This window comes from Crocodylus siamensis, chromosome 9 (assembly GCF_052110815.1).
Source record: "Crocodylus siamensis isolate JL-2025a chromosome 9, ASM5211081v1, whole genome shotgun sequence".
In the NCBI taxonomy this organism is placed as follows: domain Eukaryota; kingdom Metazoa; phylum Chordata; order Crocodylia; family Crocodylidae; genus Crocodylus; species Crocodylus siamensis.
Genome location: NC_143403.1, coordinates 23,351,364 through 23,372,195, shown reverse-complemented (window position 1 = coordinate 23,372,195; position 20,832 = coordinate 23,351,364). Strand labels below are relative to the sequence as shown.

The 20,832-nt window shown below is 47.2% G+C and overlaps 1 protein-coding gene across 1 annotated transcript in view; it reads right to left on the bottom strand.

Moving 5' to 3' along the window:
* LONP2 (lon peptidase 2, peroxisomal) overlaps positions 1-17,421 on the bottom strand; it is a 75,705-nt gene extending 58,284 nt beyond the window's left edge. Inside the window, exons 1-7 of the mRNA XM_090063734.1 lie at positions 17,127-17,421; positions 16,770-17,004; positions 12,071-12,202; positions 10,846-10,968; positions 9,420-9,583; positions 6,370-6,464; positions 5,255-5,513 (exon numbers count right to left, since the gene is read on the bottom strand). Of these exons, the coding sequence (XP_089919860.1) occupies positions 5,255-5,513; positions 6,370-6,464; positions 9,420-9,583; positions 10,846-10,968; positions 12,071-12,202; positions 16,770-17,004; positions 17,127-17,359 (1,241 nt within the window). The 5' untranslated portion in view covers positions 17,360-17,421. The remainder of the gene's footprint in view (positions 1-5,254; positions 5,514-6,369; positions 6,465-9,419; positions 9,584-10,845; positions 10,969-12,070; positions 12,203-16,769; positions 17,005-17,126) is intronic.
* Positions 17,422-20,832: the final 3,411 nt, after the last annotated feature.

Genomic DNA, 20,832 nt, shown 5'->3' with positions numbered 1-20,832 from the left:
AAACAAAAAAACCCAACCCACTGTTCTGGATTTAATGTTCTGCTCTAACAAAGCTGATCTTGACATTAAACAGTAAAAGTGACAGACAATTTAACTGACTTTAACAGAAAGAGCTCAAATTATTTTAAAAACAGCTACTGCACAAAACAGTATGAAAAACATCTGTAAAAAAAGGGAGCCAAGATGCAATGTACTGCATTTGGTTTGACTCTTTTAAACTTCTCTGGCACCTTGAAGCATTTGCACAAACACTGGATATCTCATACTAAAAACATGACGCTCCATTTTGAATCTACCCCTGAAAACCAGTGTAACAAGTTCTTTCATAACAGGAGTGCTCAACCTCTAGCCTGCAGGCCAAATGTCGCCCACAGAGCCACGGCATCTGGCCTGTGGGACTCCCCACAGGTCAGGAGATTTGGCAGTGGTGGAGCAGTGGCAGTTAATATTGCCACCCTTCCCACTGCCAAACCCCACATATGGGTATATGACTGTGGGGGGAGGCAGTGATATGCCCAGGCCCTGCCCCTATCCCTCACTCCCAAGCCACAGTCCGCCCAGCCCTGCTGCTCCCCCCACTCCTGACCCACAGTACCCTGCCTCCAGACCATGCTGGTAACCTTCACTCCCAACCCTGCTGTCCCTGCTGATACCCCTCACTCCTGACCTAAAACGCCCTGCCTCCCCCAGCCCTGCTGATACCCCTCACACCCGACCTGCAGCCCCCTGACCCCTCCAGCTCTGCTGATGCCCCTCACTCCTGACTTACAGTCCACTGCCTGCCCCCTCTGCCCTGCTGGTGCCTCTCACTCCTGACCTCAAGCCCACTGCTTTCCCCAGCCCTGCCTCCCCCCTCACTCCCAACCTGCATCTTACTGCCCAGCCCTGCTGCCCATGCAGCTCCCTACTGCCCCAGAAGAACCCCTCCTCACCCACCCCCTTCCCCTGCCCTGCTGCAACCCCAGTGCCAACAGGCATACGCACGCGCACGCACATACACATGCACCTTCCCCTGATGCCCCTAGCCCCAAGCAACTCCTTGCTGGGGCAGAGGCAGAGCAAAATCCTGGACATTTGCTGATATTTTAAAAAACTGCCCTGATGGAAATGGGAGGATCCAAAAAGAAGACATGTCCAGGAAAACCCAGCTTGGTAACCCTAGCTTTCCCCGCCCCCACCCTTGCAGGGCTGCTCTGGGACTGGGTCAAGCCTCCTTCCTTCCTACACCATGGGGATGAATTGGGGCTGGGCCCTGCTCCCTTCCCCCATGAACGGCTGGATGGGGTCCCAGCATAACCACCTTGGGAGCTGGATCGGGACAATGGGCCAGATCCGGGCCATGGATGGAACAAGCACCGCCCATCCAGCTTTTTGGCTAAAGAGGTTGAGCGCCACTGTTCTATACACCAAAGTCCATGTTTAACTCTAGAAGAAAACAAACAAAATACAGAATTGCTGGGGAGCCAAAAGAAAAAGCATGGTGTCACTAGTAATTAAGGAAAAGATGTGGCTTCTAGGTGAAATCTTCTGTCTATTGACACTGATCAAATAAGCGGATGAGGTTGTGGCTGGGAACTTTTGGTCTGCTGGAACTTAGAAACCAACGGCAGGCTACATAGATTTCATAGACATTAGGGCTGGAAGGGACCTCGGGAGATCGTCGAGTCCAGCCCCCTGCCCAAAGGGCAGGAAGTCAGCTGGGGTCATAGGATCCCAGCAAGATAAGCATCCAATTTACTCTTGAAGATGTTCAATGTAGGTGCTTGAACCACCTCCGCTGGCAGACTGTTCCAGACCTTGGGGGCTCAGACAGTAAAGAAATTCTTCCTTATGTCCAGCCTGAAACGGTCTTGCAGGAGTTTGTGACCGTTCGACCTTGTCATCCTTTGGGGCGCTCTGGTGAACAAACGTTCCCCCAGATCCTGGTGGTCACCCCTGATAAACTTATAGGTGGCCATCAGATCACCCCGGAGCCTACGCTTTTCCAGGCTAAAGAGTCCCATGGCTCTCAGCCTGTCATCGTAAGATCTGTTTTCCTGACCTCTGATCATGCCTGTGGCTCTTCTCTGGACTCTCTCAAGCTTCTCCACATCCTTTTTGAATTGTGGAGCCCAAAACTTGATGCAGTACTCCAGCTGCGGCCTCACCAAGGTTGAGTACAAGGGGAGAATGATGTCCCGGGATTTGCTCGAGAAGCATCTATGGATGCAAGCCAGCGTTTTGGTCGCTTTACTAGCCGCAGCATCGCATTGGAGGCTCATTTTCATCTTGTGGTCAATGATGATCCCCAAGTCTCTTTCTTCTGTAGTGCTAACCAACGTAGCACTGCCGAGCCTATAAGGATGCTGCAGGTTTTTCCTCCCAAGGTGGAGAACCTTGCATTTTTCGGTGTTAAACACTATCAGGTTCTCGTCCGCCCATTTGCTGAGCTTGTCCAGGTCAGCCTGGATCACCCGCCTATCTTCTGGCGTGGATGCTTTGCCCCAAAGTTTGGTGTCATCGGTGAACTTGGCCAGTCCACTCCTGACTCCAATGTCCATATCATTAATGAAGATGTTGAACAGAATGGGTCCCAGGACAGAGCCTTGAGGGACCCCACTGGTCACAGGGCACCACAATGAGTGACTGCCATCAATTACAACCCTCTGGGTCCGACCACGGAGCCAGTTTCCCAGCCAGCAGTTCATGGTGGAGCCAAGGCCACAACTGGCCAGTTTGGCCAAGAGGTGATCATGGGATACCAGATCAAAAGCTTTTTTGAAGTCAAGATATATGACATCAATCTCTTCTCCCTTGTCCAGGTGATAGGTCACCTGGTCATAGAAGGAAATGAGATTGGTCAAACAAGACCTACCCACAACAAACCCGTGCTGGCTATCCCTTAGGATGTTAGCCTGGGCCAGTCCATCAAGGACGGCCTCCTTAATAAACTTTTCTAAGATCTTCTCCAGGATAGAAGTCAGGCTAATGGGCCTGTAGTTAGCCGGATCCACTCTCCTCCCTTTCTTGAAGATCAGCACCACATTGGCCTTCTTCCAGTCTTCGGGCACTACACCAGAGCGCCAGGAGTTTTCAAAGATCCATGCCAGGGGCTATGACGCTTGCCAGCTCCTTGAGTACCCTGGGGTGCAGATTGTCAGGGTCGTCAGGGCGAGCTGACTTGAAGGTATCCAGCTTCTCAAGGTGTTCCTTCACGAGGTCAGCATTTATGGAGGGTAGGGGATCCCCATCACCCGGATCTCCCTGTCCCATAGCAGGAATGGGCGTGCCATGGGACTGATGAAAGACTGACACAAAGTACCTATTTAATAGGTTGGCTTTTTCCTGGGCGTCAGTTGTCAGTTGCCCCATCTGGTTTAGCAGGGATCCAACATTGCCCTTGCTTTTCCTCTGGCTCCCCACATATCTGAAAAAGGACTTTTTGTTGTCCTTGATGCTTGAAGCTAGTTGGAGTTCAGTTGCAGCCTTGGCTTTCCTAGTTTGCTCCCTGCAGGACCGGACCAGTGCAGAATAATCCTCCTTGGAGGCGAATCCCGTCCTCCATCCTTTGTAGGATCTGCTAACACAGCTATCCAAGGCCGACTAGTATGCCTTATATTTCAGGTCTTTTTACTGTATTTTACTTGTGCAGACGTTGTTTCTGTTCTTCTCTAAATGCAGTAAACATGAAAGCCATCAGTAACTACAGCTACTACCAAACGCTGGGAAAAGTGTTATGCCTCAAGGTGAAGAAACTGGTAAGAAGTGAATAGGTAATTTACATAAACTAAAGGGAAAACATTAAATACAGTCAACATTTATTAAGAAATAAGATGGAAAGGATTCTTGTTCACATTTAAAAAAAAAAAATCAAAAAAAAAAATCAGTTCTTTTGGATTCTTCAAATTCAAAATGAACCACTGAATAAAGTCTTGTTGAAATAAAGCTAATGATACTGAAAACAAAATATTTCCAATTCCACAAATGTTACAGCAATAGCCAAATTCCCTTTTTCCCCAGCATCAGTTAAGCATTGGCTTCACTGGATGAGGTGTGCATCCTTATAGACCTGACTAATAAAAATCAGTTGGTGTTCATCTGGTATTTCAATTAATAAAAATATTAATGGAGAGAAGAATCAGAGCCACCCAAAAAGAATAACTGTATGCATGACAGTTTCTCTTGAAGTTCAGTTTCAAGCTGCCTAAACACAGGAGATGGAAGTAGCCACCCCACTGGGAGAAGAACACCCCACTATTCTGTTGCTTTGGATTTTCTATCTTCATTTCCTCCTAATAACAGTGATGTGAGAACTCCCTCCATACCTTATGAGAAAGTGTCCTGGGATAACGGGTAACAAATCAACTAAAGAATAATCTTTGTTGATTATCAGAACATTTTTCGCTTTATACCCTTTGGAAATGCACTGAATTTCATCCTGGATAACAGAATTTTCAGAACTGTCCCCTTCTCCTCCACGTGACATATACTGGCCATGATTAGGCAAAGAACCTTTTCCACTATCTTCAAGCCTGTAAGAGTTTCAGATCAACAGATTCTTAGGGAGCTACCTAAATTGCATTGAGTGAAAGGGGATTTTGCAAGCCCAGAGCCGATTTTACAGCCTTTTCACAGCGAGCCCACCTCTCACCGCTGACTGGCCAAGGGGTCCTGGTGGCCCTGCCACTCACCACTGATTGGTCGAGAGAACAGTCTGTTACGTGGCCAAACCCTTGCTACTGATTGGTGGAGAGGGGCGGGGTGATGTGACTGGCTGCCCTCTCAGCCAATCAGCAGTGAGGGGCGGGGGGGAGGCAGAAAAGGCAGGGCTGCCATCTTGGCTGCTCCCCTTTGTACTGGCAGCTTCCCACTTCCCCCCAGCAGGCTGCAAAGCTGAGCCACAGTGGCCATGTGGACTGCTGACACACTGGGGAGCCAGCATGTTATTTTTAGTACGTGTTCTTTTGGGGGGCGGGTTATTTTGCAGATCTTGTGGACAATGCCCAAATTTCACAGCTTCCACGAAATCCACAAAATTGCACATTAAGTAGGTTTCTACACATTATATACTCTACCACTAAAACAAAGAGCAGCAGCAGATAAGGTTAAAAAGCCCAGTCACTCTTAATATTAAACATCCTTCAGTATTATTATTTCCTTTCTCTAACATTCATGTCACAACTAGTGTTTTTAGAAGCATTAATTACACTAAAGATAAAAGAAGTATCAGAATATACAGTGGAAAACTTTAAGCGCAGAAGGAGGATAAAGATACCTGTGGCCTCGAATGTCTGACTGGTCGCATACTCCTCCTAAGGCAATCCTGTGGAACTCTCGACCCAGAGTCTTTGCAATAGATCTTCCCACGCTAGTTTTACCAACTCCGGGGGGACCCACAAAGCAAAGAATGGGTCCCTTTAGGTTGTTTTTCAGTTGCCTGACAGCTAAATACTCCAATACTCTCTTCTTCAATTTCTCCATGGCATAATGGTCATTATCCAGAAGAATTCTGGCTGCACGAATATCCAGCCGGTCTATGATACACCAATAATAAGGATATCAGCATATTTTCTTTTAAATGAAAACATAACTATTTCTATATGGCAGACAATGTTTACTATTGTATGTGAATGGCAAAATCTTAAGTGTCCCTAGAAGCACCCACCAAAAGAAAGCAACCTCCAAGACTGACGGCACAATATTCAAACCACTACTAATTAAGTACATCTCTCTCTTCCTTAGCCTGTATGACTTGACTATATAGTTTGGTTTTTTTTACCCCCTTGCCAGAGTTTTAGAATCTCATGTGGGTGAACAACAGGCATACATTGGTTTATAACTAATCTGCTAGCACTGATTGGAAATTAGCACTGATGGTGATTTCATATAGATCACCATTCTTGTAGCAAATCCTAACAGAAAAAAGGATAGTGTTTCCTCCTTCTAACCTTCCCCAAAAGATTGCTTTTGATGGCCTAAAAAGGTTCACAGATTGGGCTAGATCAGGCATGCACAGCAGTGTGGGGCCTGATCCTGGCATGCAGGGCTGGGTGGAATCTTGATCTGCAAGTGGCACCAGGCAGAGGCAATATGGGGTCCCAATCCCAGCATGTGGAGCTGGTGCAGACTACAGAACCCAATCCCTACAAGTGGGGTCAGGGGAAGATAGCAAACTAACTCCATTAATATCATCCAGACTGCTTGACTAAAAGATAATCTTTCAATCAGGAAGAACCAAACATCAAATTAGCACATCAAGGCAGTTTTTGCTGCCAGACAAAACTTCAAGAGCCAGACCCAAGTACATACAGCAAATGTCAAATGACAGACTTCTCCTGGAATTTCGGCATAACACATAAGAAGTATCAAAGAAGGCTAAAATGCACTCACCTTTTGTACTTTTGTTCCACGGAAGTTCCACCATAAGTTCTAAATAATTCCTGGTCAAAGCATATTCTGGCATTGATTGAGGCATCTTCTTTAATCTAAAAATTTAGATTTAAGCTCAAGATGAGATTTCCTTCCCTGTTACAAAGGTCCATTCCTGGCACACTTAAGTCCACAGCATTCCCTACTACACTGAAAATGTTAATGCTATGAAACAATGCCCTACTCATTTTTAAGATTGTAAATCACTGAATTAAAAGAGCATGTGCATAATTAGCATAAAATAGCAGCATCCATTCTTAACATGAAAATGACATGGCTTATAATTAAAGGTGCAGCAATATACTGGATGCATATTGGATCAGCACCGATAAAAGAAAAATTAATATTATTGGCTATTGGATTTTTTTGGCCAGTGTAGCCGATAATGCCACCGATAAATACAATATACCTTCTGGCCAGGGCCCCACATGCATGCACATGGCTCAGAATGCAGTCAGGCAGCGTGGAGAACAGCACCCTGCAAGTAAGTCTGTAGAGGGGAAGGTGCGCTGGTGGGGGCGGTCAGATCAAGGCCCCTACAATGAGGGAGGGAGTGTGGCAGGGGCAGAGGCTGGGGATGGGGGCACTGCCCAGCCAGGGCAGTACACGGGACCCAGGGCCAGGGCAGGGGTGCTGTGTATGCTATCTAGCACTTGAACTAAAGCTCATTGGACAAGCTCTAGTTTAGTCTCTGCTGCTGCCAATTTTAAGCACTGGGACACTGATCCCCATGGCTCTGCCCCAATCTCTGCCTTGCTGCCTGCTCACCAACCTCGCTGGACAGCACCCCCTGCCCCAGCCCCACTCCCTCCCTCACTGTGGGGACCTTGATCTGCCCCCACCCCCACACTCCTTCCCTCCCCCACATCCGTTCCCCTCCAGACTTACCTGCAGGGAGCTGCTCTGTATGCTATCCAGCTACATTCCCGTAAATCAGTTATTGGATCGGTATCAGCCAATTTGGCTGGTTAATAATCGGCTATCGGTATCAATCAAGAAAATCTTTATTGGTGCACCCCTAATTATAATTTCTTAAAAAAAATATATATATATATATATATAAATAAGGCTAACCTCTTTATATCAGATTTGTCTCACTCATGTAGGTATGCAAGTTTCACATGCTGCATAACATGTGCACACGACCCCTAAAGCACTTTCCTAAATCAAACTGGATCATTAGCTCTTCACGTATTATTTTACATGATTCACTTGAAAGAATATGACACTTTAGTCTTCATTTAAGACCTTCCTATATCATACCCATCTTGGATTTGTTTTTTAATAACTGCAATGGTAATGCCTTGCAGTATTTCCTGACAGCCCTTCCATTGCTTCACTGCTCATTGTGTTGAATAATTTCTTCCAGAAGCTGGTGTTAGTTCCCTGTATTAGTTATAGAAGACTGTGCACAAACCAGCACTTGGGCCTCCAATGACCAGATTATGTGTACAGCAGACCCTCGCCATTCGCGGGGGGATACGTTCCAGAGATCCCTGCAAATGGCGAAATCTGCGAATACTGACAGGACTCCCTGTCAGACCCCACAGCTGCCCCCGACTCTCCCCCTTCTCCCCATTTTTCGCAGGGCTCTCCCACAGTGCCTGGGGACTGACCCCCCACCCTGAGTGCCGCTGTGGCTGCTCCGAGGACTGCCATAGCTGCCTCAGGCTGCGGAGAAGATGCCACTGCCACCGCCTCCCTCTCCATCCCCAGGGTTCCCCTGCAGCGCCTGGGGACCAACCCTTCCCCACACCTGAGCGCTGTTGCGGCTGCCTCCAGGGGAGAAGATGCCACCACCTCCCTCCACATCCCCAGCACTTGCTCTCCACCCACCTCCTGGCTCTACCCCCCCCCACAAATATTTGAATCCACAAATCCAGAGATCGCGAATAACAAGGGTTTCCTGTACCTCTTTTTGCTTACGAGTCTGTACAAAAAGTGTAAATGCAAGGAGGCAGCAGAGATTTAATTCCCTTGAAATATACCTCTAAAATTTCTCACTTTATTTCTATTTTGGTAATTTCAATACAGAGAAAAACAACTAGGTCTCAGTTTGACCTGATGGTTAATACACTACTGGAACTCATAAGACCATGTCAGGAATGTATCTTTTGTCATCTTCATGAGAACCTACCCAAAACTGGCCAAGTTCTAAGCCTCTGAAGACTACAGCTTGCCAATACTCAGCAGAAGATTCAATTTTAACAGCTCACAGCCGCAGACATTCCATCCTCACTCCATCCAGTAACAACTCTTATTTAACCAGATCATATATATACCACCCCCACAGACCTCTTGAACAGCCTCCAGCCTAGGCAACTGGGGTGTTTATAGTGATGGGGGGAGGAGAAGACGGAGTTGGCTGCAGCATGGCAGGTAGAGTTAGAAAGTAAGTGGCTATGAGGGAAAGTAAATAACAAAATTAAAATGATCTTTGAACTCATAATTTGGCCCTCTTGCAAATACACATTCTGATGCTCTCATTACATGATCATGACTATTGTCTCTCCAACAAGCCTTTTTGTGGTTATTATTAACCAAAAATGCTTTTTTTTTTTTAAATAAAGGAAAGCAACATTTTCTGTCATCCAGCAGAACCTGCGTCATGCGATCAACACTAATTTCATGATAGCGTTCATCCCTTTTATTTTAAACCTTTTAGCTATTCAGATTGTTTAGGTTACAGACGTATTTTGTATCATGGTGCCAGAAAGGTCAAACTTTCCCTACTATATATTTAAAGACCGAGCATGTTATCCATTTTCAGACGTATAAGGAGGCTTAATGTTTGTACTGTAATGTTATACCCATTTCTAAACATCACGTGCTTTCTTAATTGTAGGCACTCTAAAGAGATGAAATACCAGGCATAAAAACAACTATTTGTCAAAATAATTAGCAAAAAATAACATCAAGAAAAAGAAGTATATGGCAAGACTAGCTAATTTAAGTCTTACAGTAAATTAATCAATTGAAAAAGGTGCTATTTTAGAGGCCTTATCACCTACCTCTTCATTTCTTTTAGACATACTTTAAGAGCTTGCTCTGACATACTGGATGTTCTAATTTTCTTTTCTAGCATGACAACGTCATCATGATCTTCCTCTTCCTCCTCTTCCTCTGCAGCACCTGGAATGTGATTGAGTCTTCTAATAGGACGAATAGCTACAACCTAAGAAGCAGAAGAGACGTACACAGTTGCACTTCAGTATCTTTTTCAAAAAGTATACTATAAATTGAGGTCAAGAGAAAGAAGCATAAACTACTGCAAGAAGTTATTTGATCCATGTTATGAATAAGATCAGATCTGAATACAATTCATAAACTTATCCAATACGTAAGAGCATCTATTAAAATGAGCAGACAGGTCCTTTTGAATCTATCTACAAAGTACACTAAGATTCTAGATGACAAGAAAGAAATCTGAAGGTACTGTTAAAAATGCTTTTAAAATCTCTGTAGTACATTCTATAGTAATTACAAAGGTCTGACCTATACAGTTAGGATAAAGTAGGACATGACACAAAACTTTCAAGAAGTACATGTCCCAGAATCAAAGAGGTGTACAGAAGGCGCGTCTACACATCGCCCTACAGTGACATAGCGGCGCACTACAGCGACGTAGCGATCATGCAGGTCCACATGCAATTGCCAGCTAAGTACTAAAGCACGGTGACATGTAGACAGGCTCATAGAGTCCCAGCTAAAATAATAATTTGTTGTAAAATGTCTTAGAATAAGAGTTGAAGAAAAATCAAACCCAAGAAATAAGAAACAGGTAAACAAGAAAGAGAAGTAATTAGAGAAGAAAACCCTGTGTTTTTAAGGAGCCACATTTAACCTGCACCTCCATGCAGCTTGCAAACTCTGGTTTGACCCCCTTCACCCTCTACTTCCCCTGAAAGTAATTACTCATCATTAGCAAATATACATGGCTGCATATATACCAAATCTTGTGATGTGATCAGATTATCATGTTTTGGCAACCTATAGATCTCAATTTCCTTCATGGATAAACCATTACAAATTTTAATTCTAACACTGAAACCTAACAGACCATATTCTGAAAAAATCTTCAGTGTGAACTTGAAAGCTCTATTCAAATTTCTCACTTTTAATTTGTGCATGGGACAACACTCAATATGCAAAAAGAATTTACAAAAGAATTAATACCTTTGCTGTCAATTTGTATTTGTAATGGATGTCAAAAAGTGAAAAGCATAACAAATGTTACAATATTTTATTTATCCATCTAGAAAACCATTAAAAATTGCCAATTTCTGTATATTATGTAAGTCAGATGTTCATACGAGTATGTAAAATTACTTCCACAGATTAAACATGAATAACTGCAGGTTCAATTTTTGGAGGCCACTTTTGAAAAATGACCTGACATTATTACATTTGAAAATCCTGTATTTAGAGGTCTGTTACCCTTTTATCATCATCCTGTTTGGGTTTTCTGGTTTTCTGAAGCAGCTTCAGACCTTCAATCTGTCGAACAAGCAATGGTATAGTCATCTTGAATCGTTCCTCCAAGCTAACAGCATCCAAAATCTAAAAGCATGGAATAAAAATGAAAATAGTTAGCAGCATTTCCCTGTATCATTTAAAGTTTAATTCCCAGCAAACAGTAACTTGCAGATTTCCTTTGGATTACTAATACATTTGATCGGAGTCAGGGCAGGCACTTTCCAAAAAACAAAAACAAAACCTGCAAGGGTGCCCATTAACAGAAGAATGGAACACGCGGTATGTGAAATGACTTCAGGGTTTGCATTTGATGTTAAACCAGAGCAAAGGCAACTGGAAATATTCCAACCCAAGAACTGAAAGAAAATAAACTAAATATGAGAATCAAAGGAAACCTTTGAAAACAGAAATAGCCCTCTTTCTAATCAAGATTAATGAATATGTAATACCTTGCTTTGCTTTACTGGCAGAGAAATGCACTTGCCTTAATAGAATTTTGCAGAGTAAGGGTGGAGAAATCTGGGGGCCATAATGGCTAGTTTTCACTAGCCATTTGTATATAGCATTCATTACTGAGCTTCTCAGGTATTTGATAAAGGTTTGAAGTATGTATAATATTGCAGGACTGGCATCTAATACCCTCAGAAATGGTACTGCTGTTAAGGAGCTAGGAAATTAAAAGCTAGTCTAAGCCTACTTCTTTTTCTAAATGCACCTCTTTATTCTAGGTGTGTCCCCTGCAGGATTCATTTCTCAATTAAGCTTGATGGTACAACCCAGCCATCTGAGAAATCTGTAGGATGATCTCCTCCAGTAATCCCGCAATCCCCAACTTCTGTCCCTGATTTTTCCTATACTTGTGTATGTATACATATATACACATACACACACACACCCCTTCACTTTTTATACCGAATTCCAAATCTGTTCATATTAATCACGACATTTAGACAAAGAATCTGTTATTAGGCAAATGAAACTTACTGTGGTTTCCTGCCAAGCAAGCGACAAATAATTTAGAAAAGGAAAAAAACCCCAGAGATTTACACCAACAGCTGAACAGCTAATGGTGGAGGCACTATAGTCATCTAAGTCAAGTAAGTGTTATTCTGAAGTTATCTAATAATGCATTAAAACACAAGTACCAAATCCTTAACCCCCTCCTTGCACATTAAGAAGGCAATACCTGAAGCTTCTCTTGGTTGGTTGTGCGAATGATCGAAGTCAGTATATCAGGCAAAGCTTCTCTAGGCAAATTGTCTAAAAGTCGTCTCAGCTTAGCAACTGCAGGGACAGACATATCCAACATCTCAACCAACTGTAAGAAAAACAAAAAACAAAAATCCCAACCATCAGTATTTTCCTTCACATGTCTATTTGATGGAGGAAAAAAAGGCGTTCAGACTTCACTTATGTAAATATTAAAAAAAAGACGATTAAGATATAATTGCATCTCTAAGAGGAAAAGTTTTTATCACCTAGCAAAATAACTTCTTTACAGTCCAAAAAACCCCCAAGATATACTCATTTTCATTCCAAGGCCAGTCAAAACTTTTGAGTTTTTTCCCTTCTTTGAAACCAATGTTAAAACAGTATCAGTGTCCAAAGATTTCTACAATCCTGATTTTTTTGTTAAAAGGAAAAGGAAGGAGGCAAAAAAGTTTTCCATTCACATTGTAGAAGATTTTTCTGATCCAATGATGTGTAAAAAGAACAACTCCTTTGAATTTGTACACCCTTTTTGAGAAACAGAATTTCAATATAGCTTGGGGACTGAGCAAAAATAGATTTTTACTTGCATCTGAACTGAACCAATTTTCCCCTAAAATATGGTTCTATAGGTTACCAAAAACAGTTATTATTTCTCTAATATTTGAAAGTGCAGTACATATCACAGAACAGTCTCATCAGTCAATGAGCTACATCCTTCCTTTCAAATGTTTTTGTCCTTACTCCTGTCTTCAATTCATCAGTTTTCCATTTTTTATCTTCAGCTGAAGGTGGGTTGTCCTTCTCAGCAGCTGAGGGCTGGACAAAGTGCCTGATGGAGATCTGGAAGCCCCACACCTCAGGAGACACTCCCCCCTCAACCACCCCAGCCCTAGTCCTGCTTCCCACCCACTGCATGTACAGCCCAGGCCAGCTCGCTCCCTCTCCCTCTCCCTTCTATCCCTGCTGTGTGCACAACCCAGACTAGCTTCCCCCTTGCCACATGCACAATCCAAACAAACTACACATCCTCCACCCCCACACAATCTGGCCCTGCTCCCTCCCATGTCATACACATCCCAGCCCTCCCTAACTCATGCACAGCATCCCCACACCTCTCCCTGCCACCCACATTGTGCAGGCAGCCCACCTGAGCAAGCAGCCCAGCATCCTTCTACCACACATGCAGCAAGGCTGTGCGAAATTTCACTGTTTCATTTCAAAGCTGTTTCAATGCGTTTCAAGCTTAAAACAAAGAAATCAAAATGAAACAAAAAGATTTGAAATAGCTTTGAAACTGAATGAGGGTACTTGAAACATTTTGAAAGTTTCGAAACCTTTCAAGTGTCGAAGCAGCCCGGTGGCAGGAGGCAGGGGAGAACCAGGGCTCCACAGCCACATGGAGTGCAGCCCGGAGGCGGGCAGAACCAGGGCTGTGCTTGGATCGGCTCTGCCAACCCCATGGAGCTCAGCCCAGCGCCAGAAGGCGGGCAGAGCCAGGGCTGTGCTCCATCTTCCACTGCTGTGCTGAGCTCCATGGGGCTGCGAAGCCACTCGGAGTGCAGCTCTGGCTCTCCCCTGCCTCCCAACACCAGGCCGGATGACAGGAGGCTACTGTTGCTGCCTGGGGCCAGAATTAACATCAGTCTTCCCTGGTACTGGGTGCAAGCTGTGCCCAGCGCCGTCTCAAGCAGCAGCAGCAGCCTCCTGTCATCTGGCGTAGATCCAGGGGCCTGCATCCCCGGGAGGAGTCTGGCACAGCCCCACAGGCCTCCCGGGGGTGTGGGCCCCCAGATCTACGCCAGATGACAGGAGGCTGCTGCTGCCAGCAAGTGTCACGAGTTTTGCTTTTTGAAGTTTGAGGTGGTTTCCGAGAAACCTCTGCACCTATCTCCTTGAAACTTGGCAGGCTTCGTGCCCTCAGAAGGGGCTACTATCCCTGCAATTTAAATCCAAATCAGGGAAGAAATAACAAAGTTTTAGGCATTTTCATGATTCCCCATTATAGCCTATAGGAGAAATGTTACAACACATCAAAACAACAAAACAGTTTCAATGAAATGAAACCGGACAGTGCTTTGAAATGAAACCAAACATCGAAACACTGTCCCTTCAAAATGGCGAAACATATGTCAAAATGAAACAATGATTGTTTCGCACAGCCTGGCCCCTCCCCACTGTGCTGCTTTGGCCTCAGGAGCAGAGGCAGAAAGCAGAAGCCAGAGGAAGGCAGCCTGGCAACCTGGCCACTGCCACAAGTGCAATGACTGGAGTGGCAGTTGGGCAGGAGCCTGGGGGCCTCAAATGGACCACCAGCTGGACAGTCACAGATTACATTACAATGACATATACCACAGAAAGCAATTAATCAACCTGAAAATACTTTCAATACTATGCGTCTGGAGGACTGAAAGGTGGTCTCAATTGGGGTAAGCCTCAGTTTCTTCACCCTACAAGCCCAGGAGAACGGAGTCAACAGAACACTCCTATGTTAGCCACTCAATACTGTTACAGAATGATCTGAAGGAGCTATCACACACCATTATGAGAAAGAGCCAGGGGAATAACAGGGTCAACAGGCCTGCTCCAACATATATTTGTTTAGCAGTGCTTGAGGCAAAGTTCACAAAGCATGGCACATGTAAAAAATGTCTTTCAAAGCAGGTCTGGTATCTACCTACCAGACTTAAATGTCTAAATCCAGACTCACTACTGAAAAGGAACACACACCCACAACAATTCTTCTATTTGCAGCAGAGGCAGAATTATTTCAAACAGCATTTCCAATGCACCTTACAGGGACACTGCAAAAGCTGGGAGACAAAGTTAAGCCTTTGTCTTCTATCTAATTCTGTGAAAAATTCTAATAACCCATTTGGTTACTTTGTGGGTCAAAGTCTTTTTAGTTTTCTCATTCAGAAAATCTACTCAGGATGACTTCTCACCTTTTATCAGAACTTGTCATGCTCCACCACTCACTCCATTCAAATCCCTCAATGGCTATTTCCTCAGCGTTCACAAAAGTTAAGTTAAAATATGACCACATAAATCAAAGGTGGGCAAAGTCCAGCCCATGGGCTGAATCAGGCTCATGTGGGACTCCATTCCCCAGCAGCCCCTTCCTGTATCACTGCAGCCAGTTTCCATGGAGACCCCAAGAGTAGGGGAGCTATAACACCCTGGGGCCAGGGTTTCCATGAAGACCAGCCCCAGCAGCGGTGGCAGAGTACACAACTGGGCAGGGAAGCTGTTCTGGAGCTGGAAACTTGCAGTGGTGACAGTGTGGTCCAGAACTGGGACAGAGCAGATATCTACTGCCTGCATGTCCCAAGCACGGGCATGCAAGCAACAGATCACAGCTCTGCCCTGGCTCCAGACTATGCTGTCACCACTGCAGAGCCTTAGCCCTGGAGCAGCTCCCTGCCCAGCTGCATGCCCTGCCAGTGCTGCTGGGGCTGATCTCCATGCAAACCCCAACCGTGCACTGTCACAGCCCCACAGCTCCTGGGGTCTCCATGGAAACCAGCCTCAGCAACCCAGGCAAGGGCTGCTGAAAAACAGAGTCCGGCCACTGGCCAGATCCATCATTTTGCACCCCGTCCCCCCACCCCCAATATAAATACTACCAGCAGGGATACAAATTAGGCCTTTCAGTGGGTTTGCAATGTTGCAGTAATTTGAAGACAATGGGATCATATGGTCACAACCAGAGGCGTAGTTTGCTCTGCAGATCCAGCATTACTGCCATCACACAAGGAGATCAAAGAACTCAGCTTGACTCTTAGGGTATGTCTACACAGCTTGATGCAGTGCAGGACAAAGCTAAACCAAGCTAGATGGAAATGTCCTCTCTCAAATATTTAGTTTTTGTGGCACAAAGCCATACCATTCAGTCATACCAAGCTCAGTGATGGTTTTGGAAATAGACACAACATAGCTGCATTAGTGCACTCCTACATGTGAGCTAACAGGCCAGTGGTTTACAACCCATGCTCCAGAGACCCCTGGGGATCCACAGACTATGTCTAAGGGGTCTGCGAAAGATGACTATAACCACTCAAAAGTATGTAAATACCCACGGTTACAATTCAAAGGGGTGTTCACCTCCATTCAAAATGTTTTGGGGTCCACAAATGAAAAAAGATTCAAACCACTATGCCTGGCCTTTTTCAGTACTGCTCTAGCCCAGAGGATCTCGACTGTGCTGCCTTTTGCCTCACAGACAAACCCTTGGAGCCAGAGGAGCTTTGAAGACAGAAGAAAGGGAAGCTTTTACTTACAAACTGAGAAAGTCAAATGGGGGAATCTAGACAGGAGCCATATCCTGCTAAGCCGTTTCTACTTTTGGTTTCCACATTCCCTTTTGCCTTACAAATGTGCCACTAGGCTACTTCCTCCCACCTCCGACCTACCCAAACCCACTAGTTCAGCAGAGCTCCCTCACCCACATGCTGACCACACAAGATAGGCAGCAACAGAAAAGCACCAGCTGGCTGGAAATACCTGCTTGGCCAAGGACACCTGGATCCCACAGCCAGTTCCGGGAACGCAACAAGCCATGGCCCCAGTTCAGGGAACATTCAAAAACCTCTGCAGCAGGGCCAGGAAGCAAACAGCAGCACCCACAGCTAGAGGAGACCCCCCAGTCCAGCCTGGCCCAGGCGAAGGCGGCTGACCTGCACGGCGTACTTGTAGAACTGCTCCGACAGCTCGCCCAGGTCCTCCTCGGCCTGGGGCCGGCGGGTGAAGTCCTCCAGCCGGTCCAGCTGCTCCACCTCAGCCACTGGGTACGGCTTCTCCTTCAGCAGCTGCAGGATCTGGAAGCGGCAGAGGCCAGTGACCAGCAGCGTGTAGTGCGGCTTGGGCCAGTTGCTGCCAACCACCTGCACGGCCAGCGCCGCCGTCCCGATCCTGGGGGGGGCAGCAAGTCAGGCACCGGCGCGGCTCCCCCCCGGGCCCACCCGCTCCCATCCCGCCGCACCGAGCGGCAGCCCCGCGCTCCGCCGCCCAGGAACCGCCGGGCCGGGCCCCACCTGTGCAGGGAGGGCAGGTCGTCGCCGTCGCTGGCCGGGTCGCTGGTGTTGGGGATGACACCGATGATGGTGCTCTTCAGCGACGTGCCCTTGAGCAGGCGGCTGCGCACCAGCTGCATGTTGCGCGGCGAGTCCACGCTGGTGCGCATAGTGGAGCCGGGCAGCAGCACGCCCTCGTGCGTGAGCAGCAGCGGCAAGCGGCTCGGGATCTGGATGGCGCTGCTGGACGCCATGGCGGTGCCCCGCCTGGCCGGCCACTGTCAGCCGCGCCCGCTACGGGCCGCCGACCGGGACAATCCGCCTCGCCGCGCCCCCTGCCGGCCGCCGCTGCCCCTGCGGGCTGCTTGAGGAGGGGTCACGTGACCGGTAGCAGCGTTTCAGCCCATGTGTAGTGTAATGCGCGATCAGTCCTAGCAAAGCTGGTCAAATGCACGATCGTTTTTAAGGATGCTTTTTGGAGCCGTGCTGGTCTGAGACTAAAAACAATGCAGAATTCTAAAACTCTCATTCCAGAGATGATACCTTTTCTCAGAACAAATAAGAAATCCAAAAAAAAAAAAAAATCTTTCTTTGCAAGCTTTTGGGCACACGTGCCCTTTTTGGGGCAGCTCATTGGTGCAGCCTAGGCAAAGCCCAAGTCTTAATCAACTTTTGGGTGTTTTTTTTATTAATTAAATTTTCTATATTCCAAGCCAAATTAGCCAAAACAAATTCCAAATCCATGAGTCAGTCCAGAACCACAGGGGGTGCTACTACCAGCAAACATCCTCCACCCTGCTCTGGGGATTCAGATGTTTCCAGAACCTTTGGCAGGAGTCCTACTTGCAAGCCAAGCCTGGAGGCTTGGAGTTTAGATGCCCCAGAGTCTTCCATGCCCTCAGCTTTAAGGCTGCAGGAGCAAGCTAGGGAGGAGGCTCCCCTTTCCATAAAGTGGGTATAAAGCCAAGACCTTCCTACTCCAGCAGCTATATACATTACCTTCGCAGGTACTATCCCTGTGCCAGGAGAGCAGTCTTCCCTGGGTACAATTAGAAAGACCACCTCAGTGGTCACAGTGTTTCCATTGCCAGGTAAGCAGAGAGCTGTCCTTGATCTGAGCCCACAAGAGGCTGAGACCAACTTTTGGGCTTGCTGCCAGTATTTTCTTATGACTGCTTGCCTCCAAATAAAGAAATGCTTTAACTTTGATGACCCAGTCCTCACTCACTGCAGATTTATAGTGAGCAATATAAAGTAAGTGAGAATGCTTGTTTGCATGCTTAGTTGCAGGGGGGTTTTTTGCATATTTTTCAGCGTATGATAGTTTTTCAGCAATATAATAATTTTTGATTTCCAATACAAAAATTTCATATTTAAGACCAGGTAAAACTGCATGTGACTGCCCGCACCCCCAGGGTTGAGCAGGGCCACAGCCCAGCCGCACAGCAGAGCAGCAGGCGTTGCAGCGCTACATCACTAGGAACGGTGCACATAGCCAGTGCACAAGCCCGAGGGTCAGTGCAGGGGGTGGGGGTGCTGGGGCAGGCAGGGCCTGGATGCTTCACTCTCCGGACTTGAACAAGGCAGAGCTTTCCCATAAAGCCCCAGCAAGGCTTGTCCAAAGCCTCCTCCAGGCAGTGAGGTCCTGGGGAAGAGGGGACCTTGGCTTCTAGGCTCTAGCCTAGGTCCCCCCTGGAAGTGCCATGAGCCCTGACCGGTCACTTCACCTGCCTGGGCCCGTCTCCTTCCCCTCACACTGCCTGGCTGAGCTCAGGCTGGCCCTGCAGCCCACTCACATGGCAGCAGCAGGACCTGGGTTGGCCTGTGTTCAATCTAGTGAAGAAGGAGCCTGGGGCTGAATTGGAGCATCATCCCCGCTGCCTTGTCTCTTCTGCTCCTGGGAGCCCAGCCGGTTATCCCCACGTCAAGGTTTTCCTTTTGTAATTCAGCAGCGACCTGTCTGCCCCTTGGCCACTGTGAGCTGCTCTGTTTAAGTTTTGATGGTGATGCCTGCTTTTGCTTGGCCATGAGTGTGCACACCCCAGTGTAACTGCCCACACAGGTCTTCTCCCAGGCTTGCATCCCCAGAAAAGGTTTCTTGCCCCCGGTACTCCAGCATTCACAGTAGAATTAGGGAAGAATGTGCTAATGGGAAAAAAAAGAAATGGCACGTTGGCATGGTCGATAATACCACAACCGCACGGGGAAAACACTGCAGAATAAAGTGCTTCATTTTCCATGTTTGAATAGGTGGGTGCAGCACTGATGCTTGCCAACTGCTGCTCCTCTTGAAACTGCCTTTTGACTGTTGCTATGGTGACCTCAACCACCAGATGTCAGGCCAGCCTTAACAATGAATACATATTGTCTCCATTAAAGAGACAAGAGGGGATTATACATTTAAGGCTTACTGCGAGGGGGTAAAGTGTGTAGGAATAAGTTATTTTCACTAGTTAAATGTGATGATTAGTAGCATAGGGGCCGATTTTTATTTTTGCTGGGGGGGCATAAGATGATGCCCCTCCCTCTCCTCCTGGTGGCATGGCCGGAGCAGAGTCGAGCAGAGCCTGTGGGAGGGCAGGGGTGGATGCAGGCTGCCCTGTGCGGCGTTGGGCCCCCTGCCCTGGTGTCCTCTCCGCAGGAGCCCCACACTGGCTGCACCGCCATGGCCAGGCTCTCCCTACCTTCCTGGCAGCAGCAAAGGGCACAACCCCACATGGCTGCCAGGCGGGTGGAGGGGCCATGGCAATGCAGCTGGCGCAGGACTCCTCGGAGGAGGGTAGCAGGGAGCCCCAAACCCAAACCCACAAACGGGCAGCCTACATCTGTCCCCACCCCATGCCCAAATCTGGGGGACACATGCCCCCATTCCCCCTTCCCCAGGAGTGTGCGCAGTGACAGGGAGCCAGGCCCCCCATCTCCCCCAGACAAGCCACTCATGGCTCTGTCCCTCTGCCAGCCCTGGGCCCCCTGCACTGCCCTGGCTCGGCAGCGGCCCCTAGTCCCTACCCCACTCCCTCCCTCATCATGGGGCCCTTGATCTGCTCCACCACCCCATAGACTTACTTGCAGGCAGCTGGGGTAGCTGTTCTCCACCACTGCCTGGGGCTGTATTCCTGACCATGCGCATGTGCACATGCACACACATGGCGCCTCCTGTGTCCCACTCCCCACAACCTCTTGCAGGCTGGAGGTCTGCCAGCCTGCAAGGGGAAACCCGCCATTTCCCGCATTATTCCACAGTGAATGGAAAACCGGATCCCTGCATGATACTGGGAATCCAGGACAAAGGCTGTCCTGGAGTCATGCAGCCCAGGACATGGAGCCCAGGACTTGATGTTCCCATTTCAAAACTGTCCTGCTCAATTAGCACTGGGTGGTCACCCTACCCTCTTCTTGAGGGGGCTCAGGGCCCTTGGGCTCCGATGTACTCAGCATCTATGATTAGTAGGTGACTTCTGGCTCTTTTCCATTTTACCAGTTGTGGTGTTTTTCTCTCTCTCTCTTATTTAAAACCTTCCCTACAGCTTCTGTGCTGATGAGCCAAGGATGTAGGCTCTTTTTACCTCGTGCAAGTACCTGGGCAAAATATCTGCAAAGTGATCAAGACTGGAACCCCATCCAGAATATGTGGAAGCTGCATCCTGCCCCACATATTCTGGATGGAGTGCCAATTCACTGATTAGGCTTCCCAGTAAGTTAGAAAACATAAGCTAGGGGAGAATGC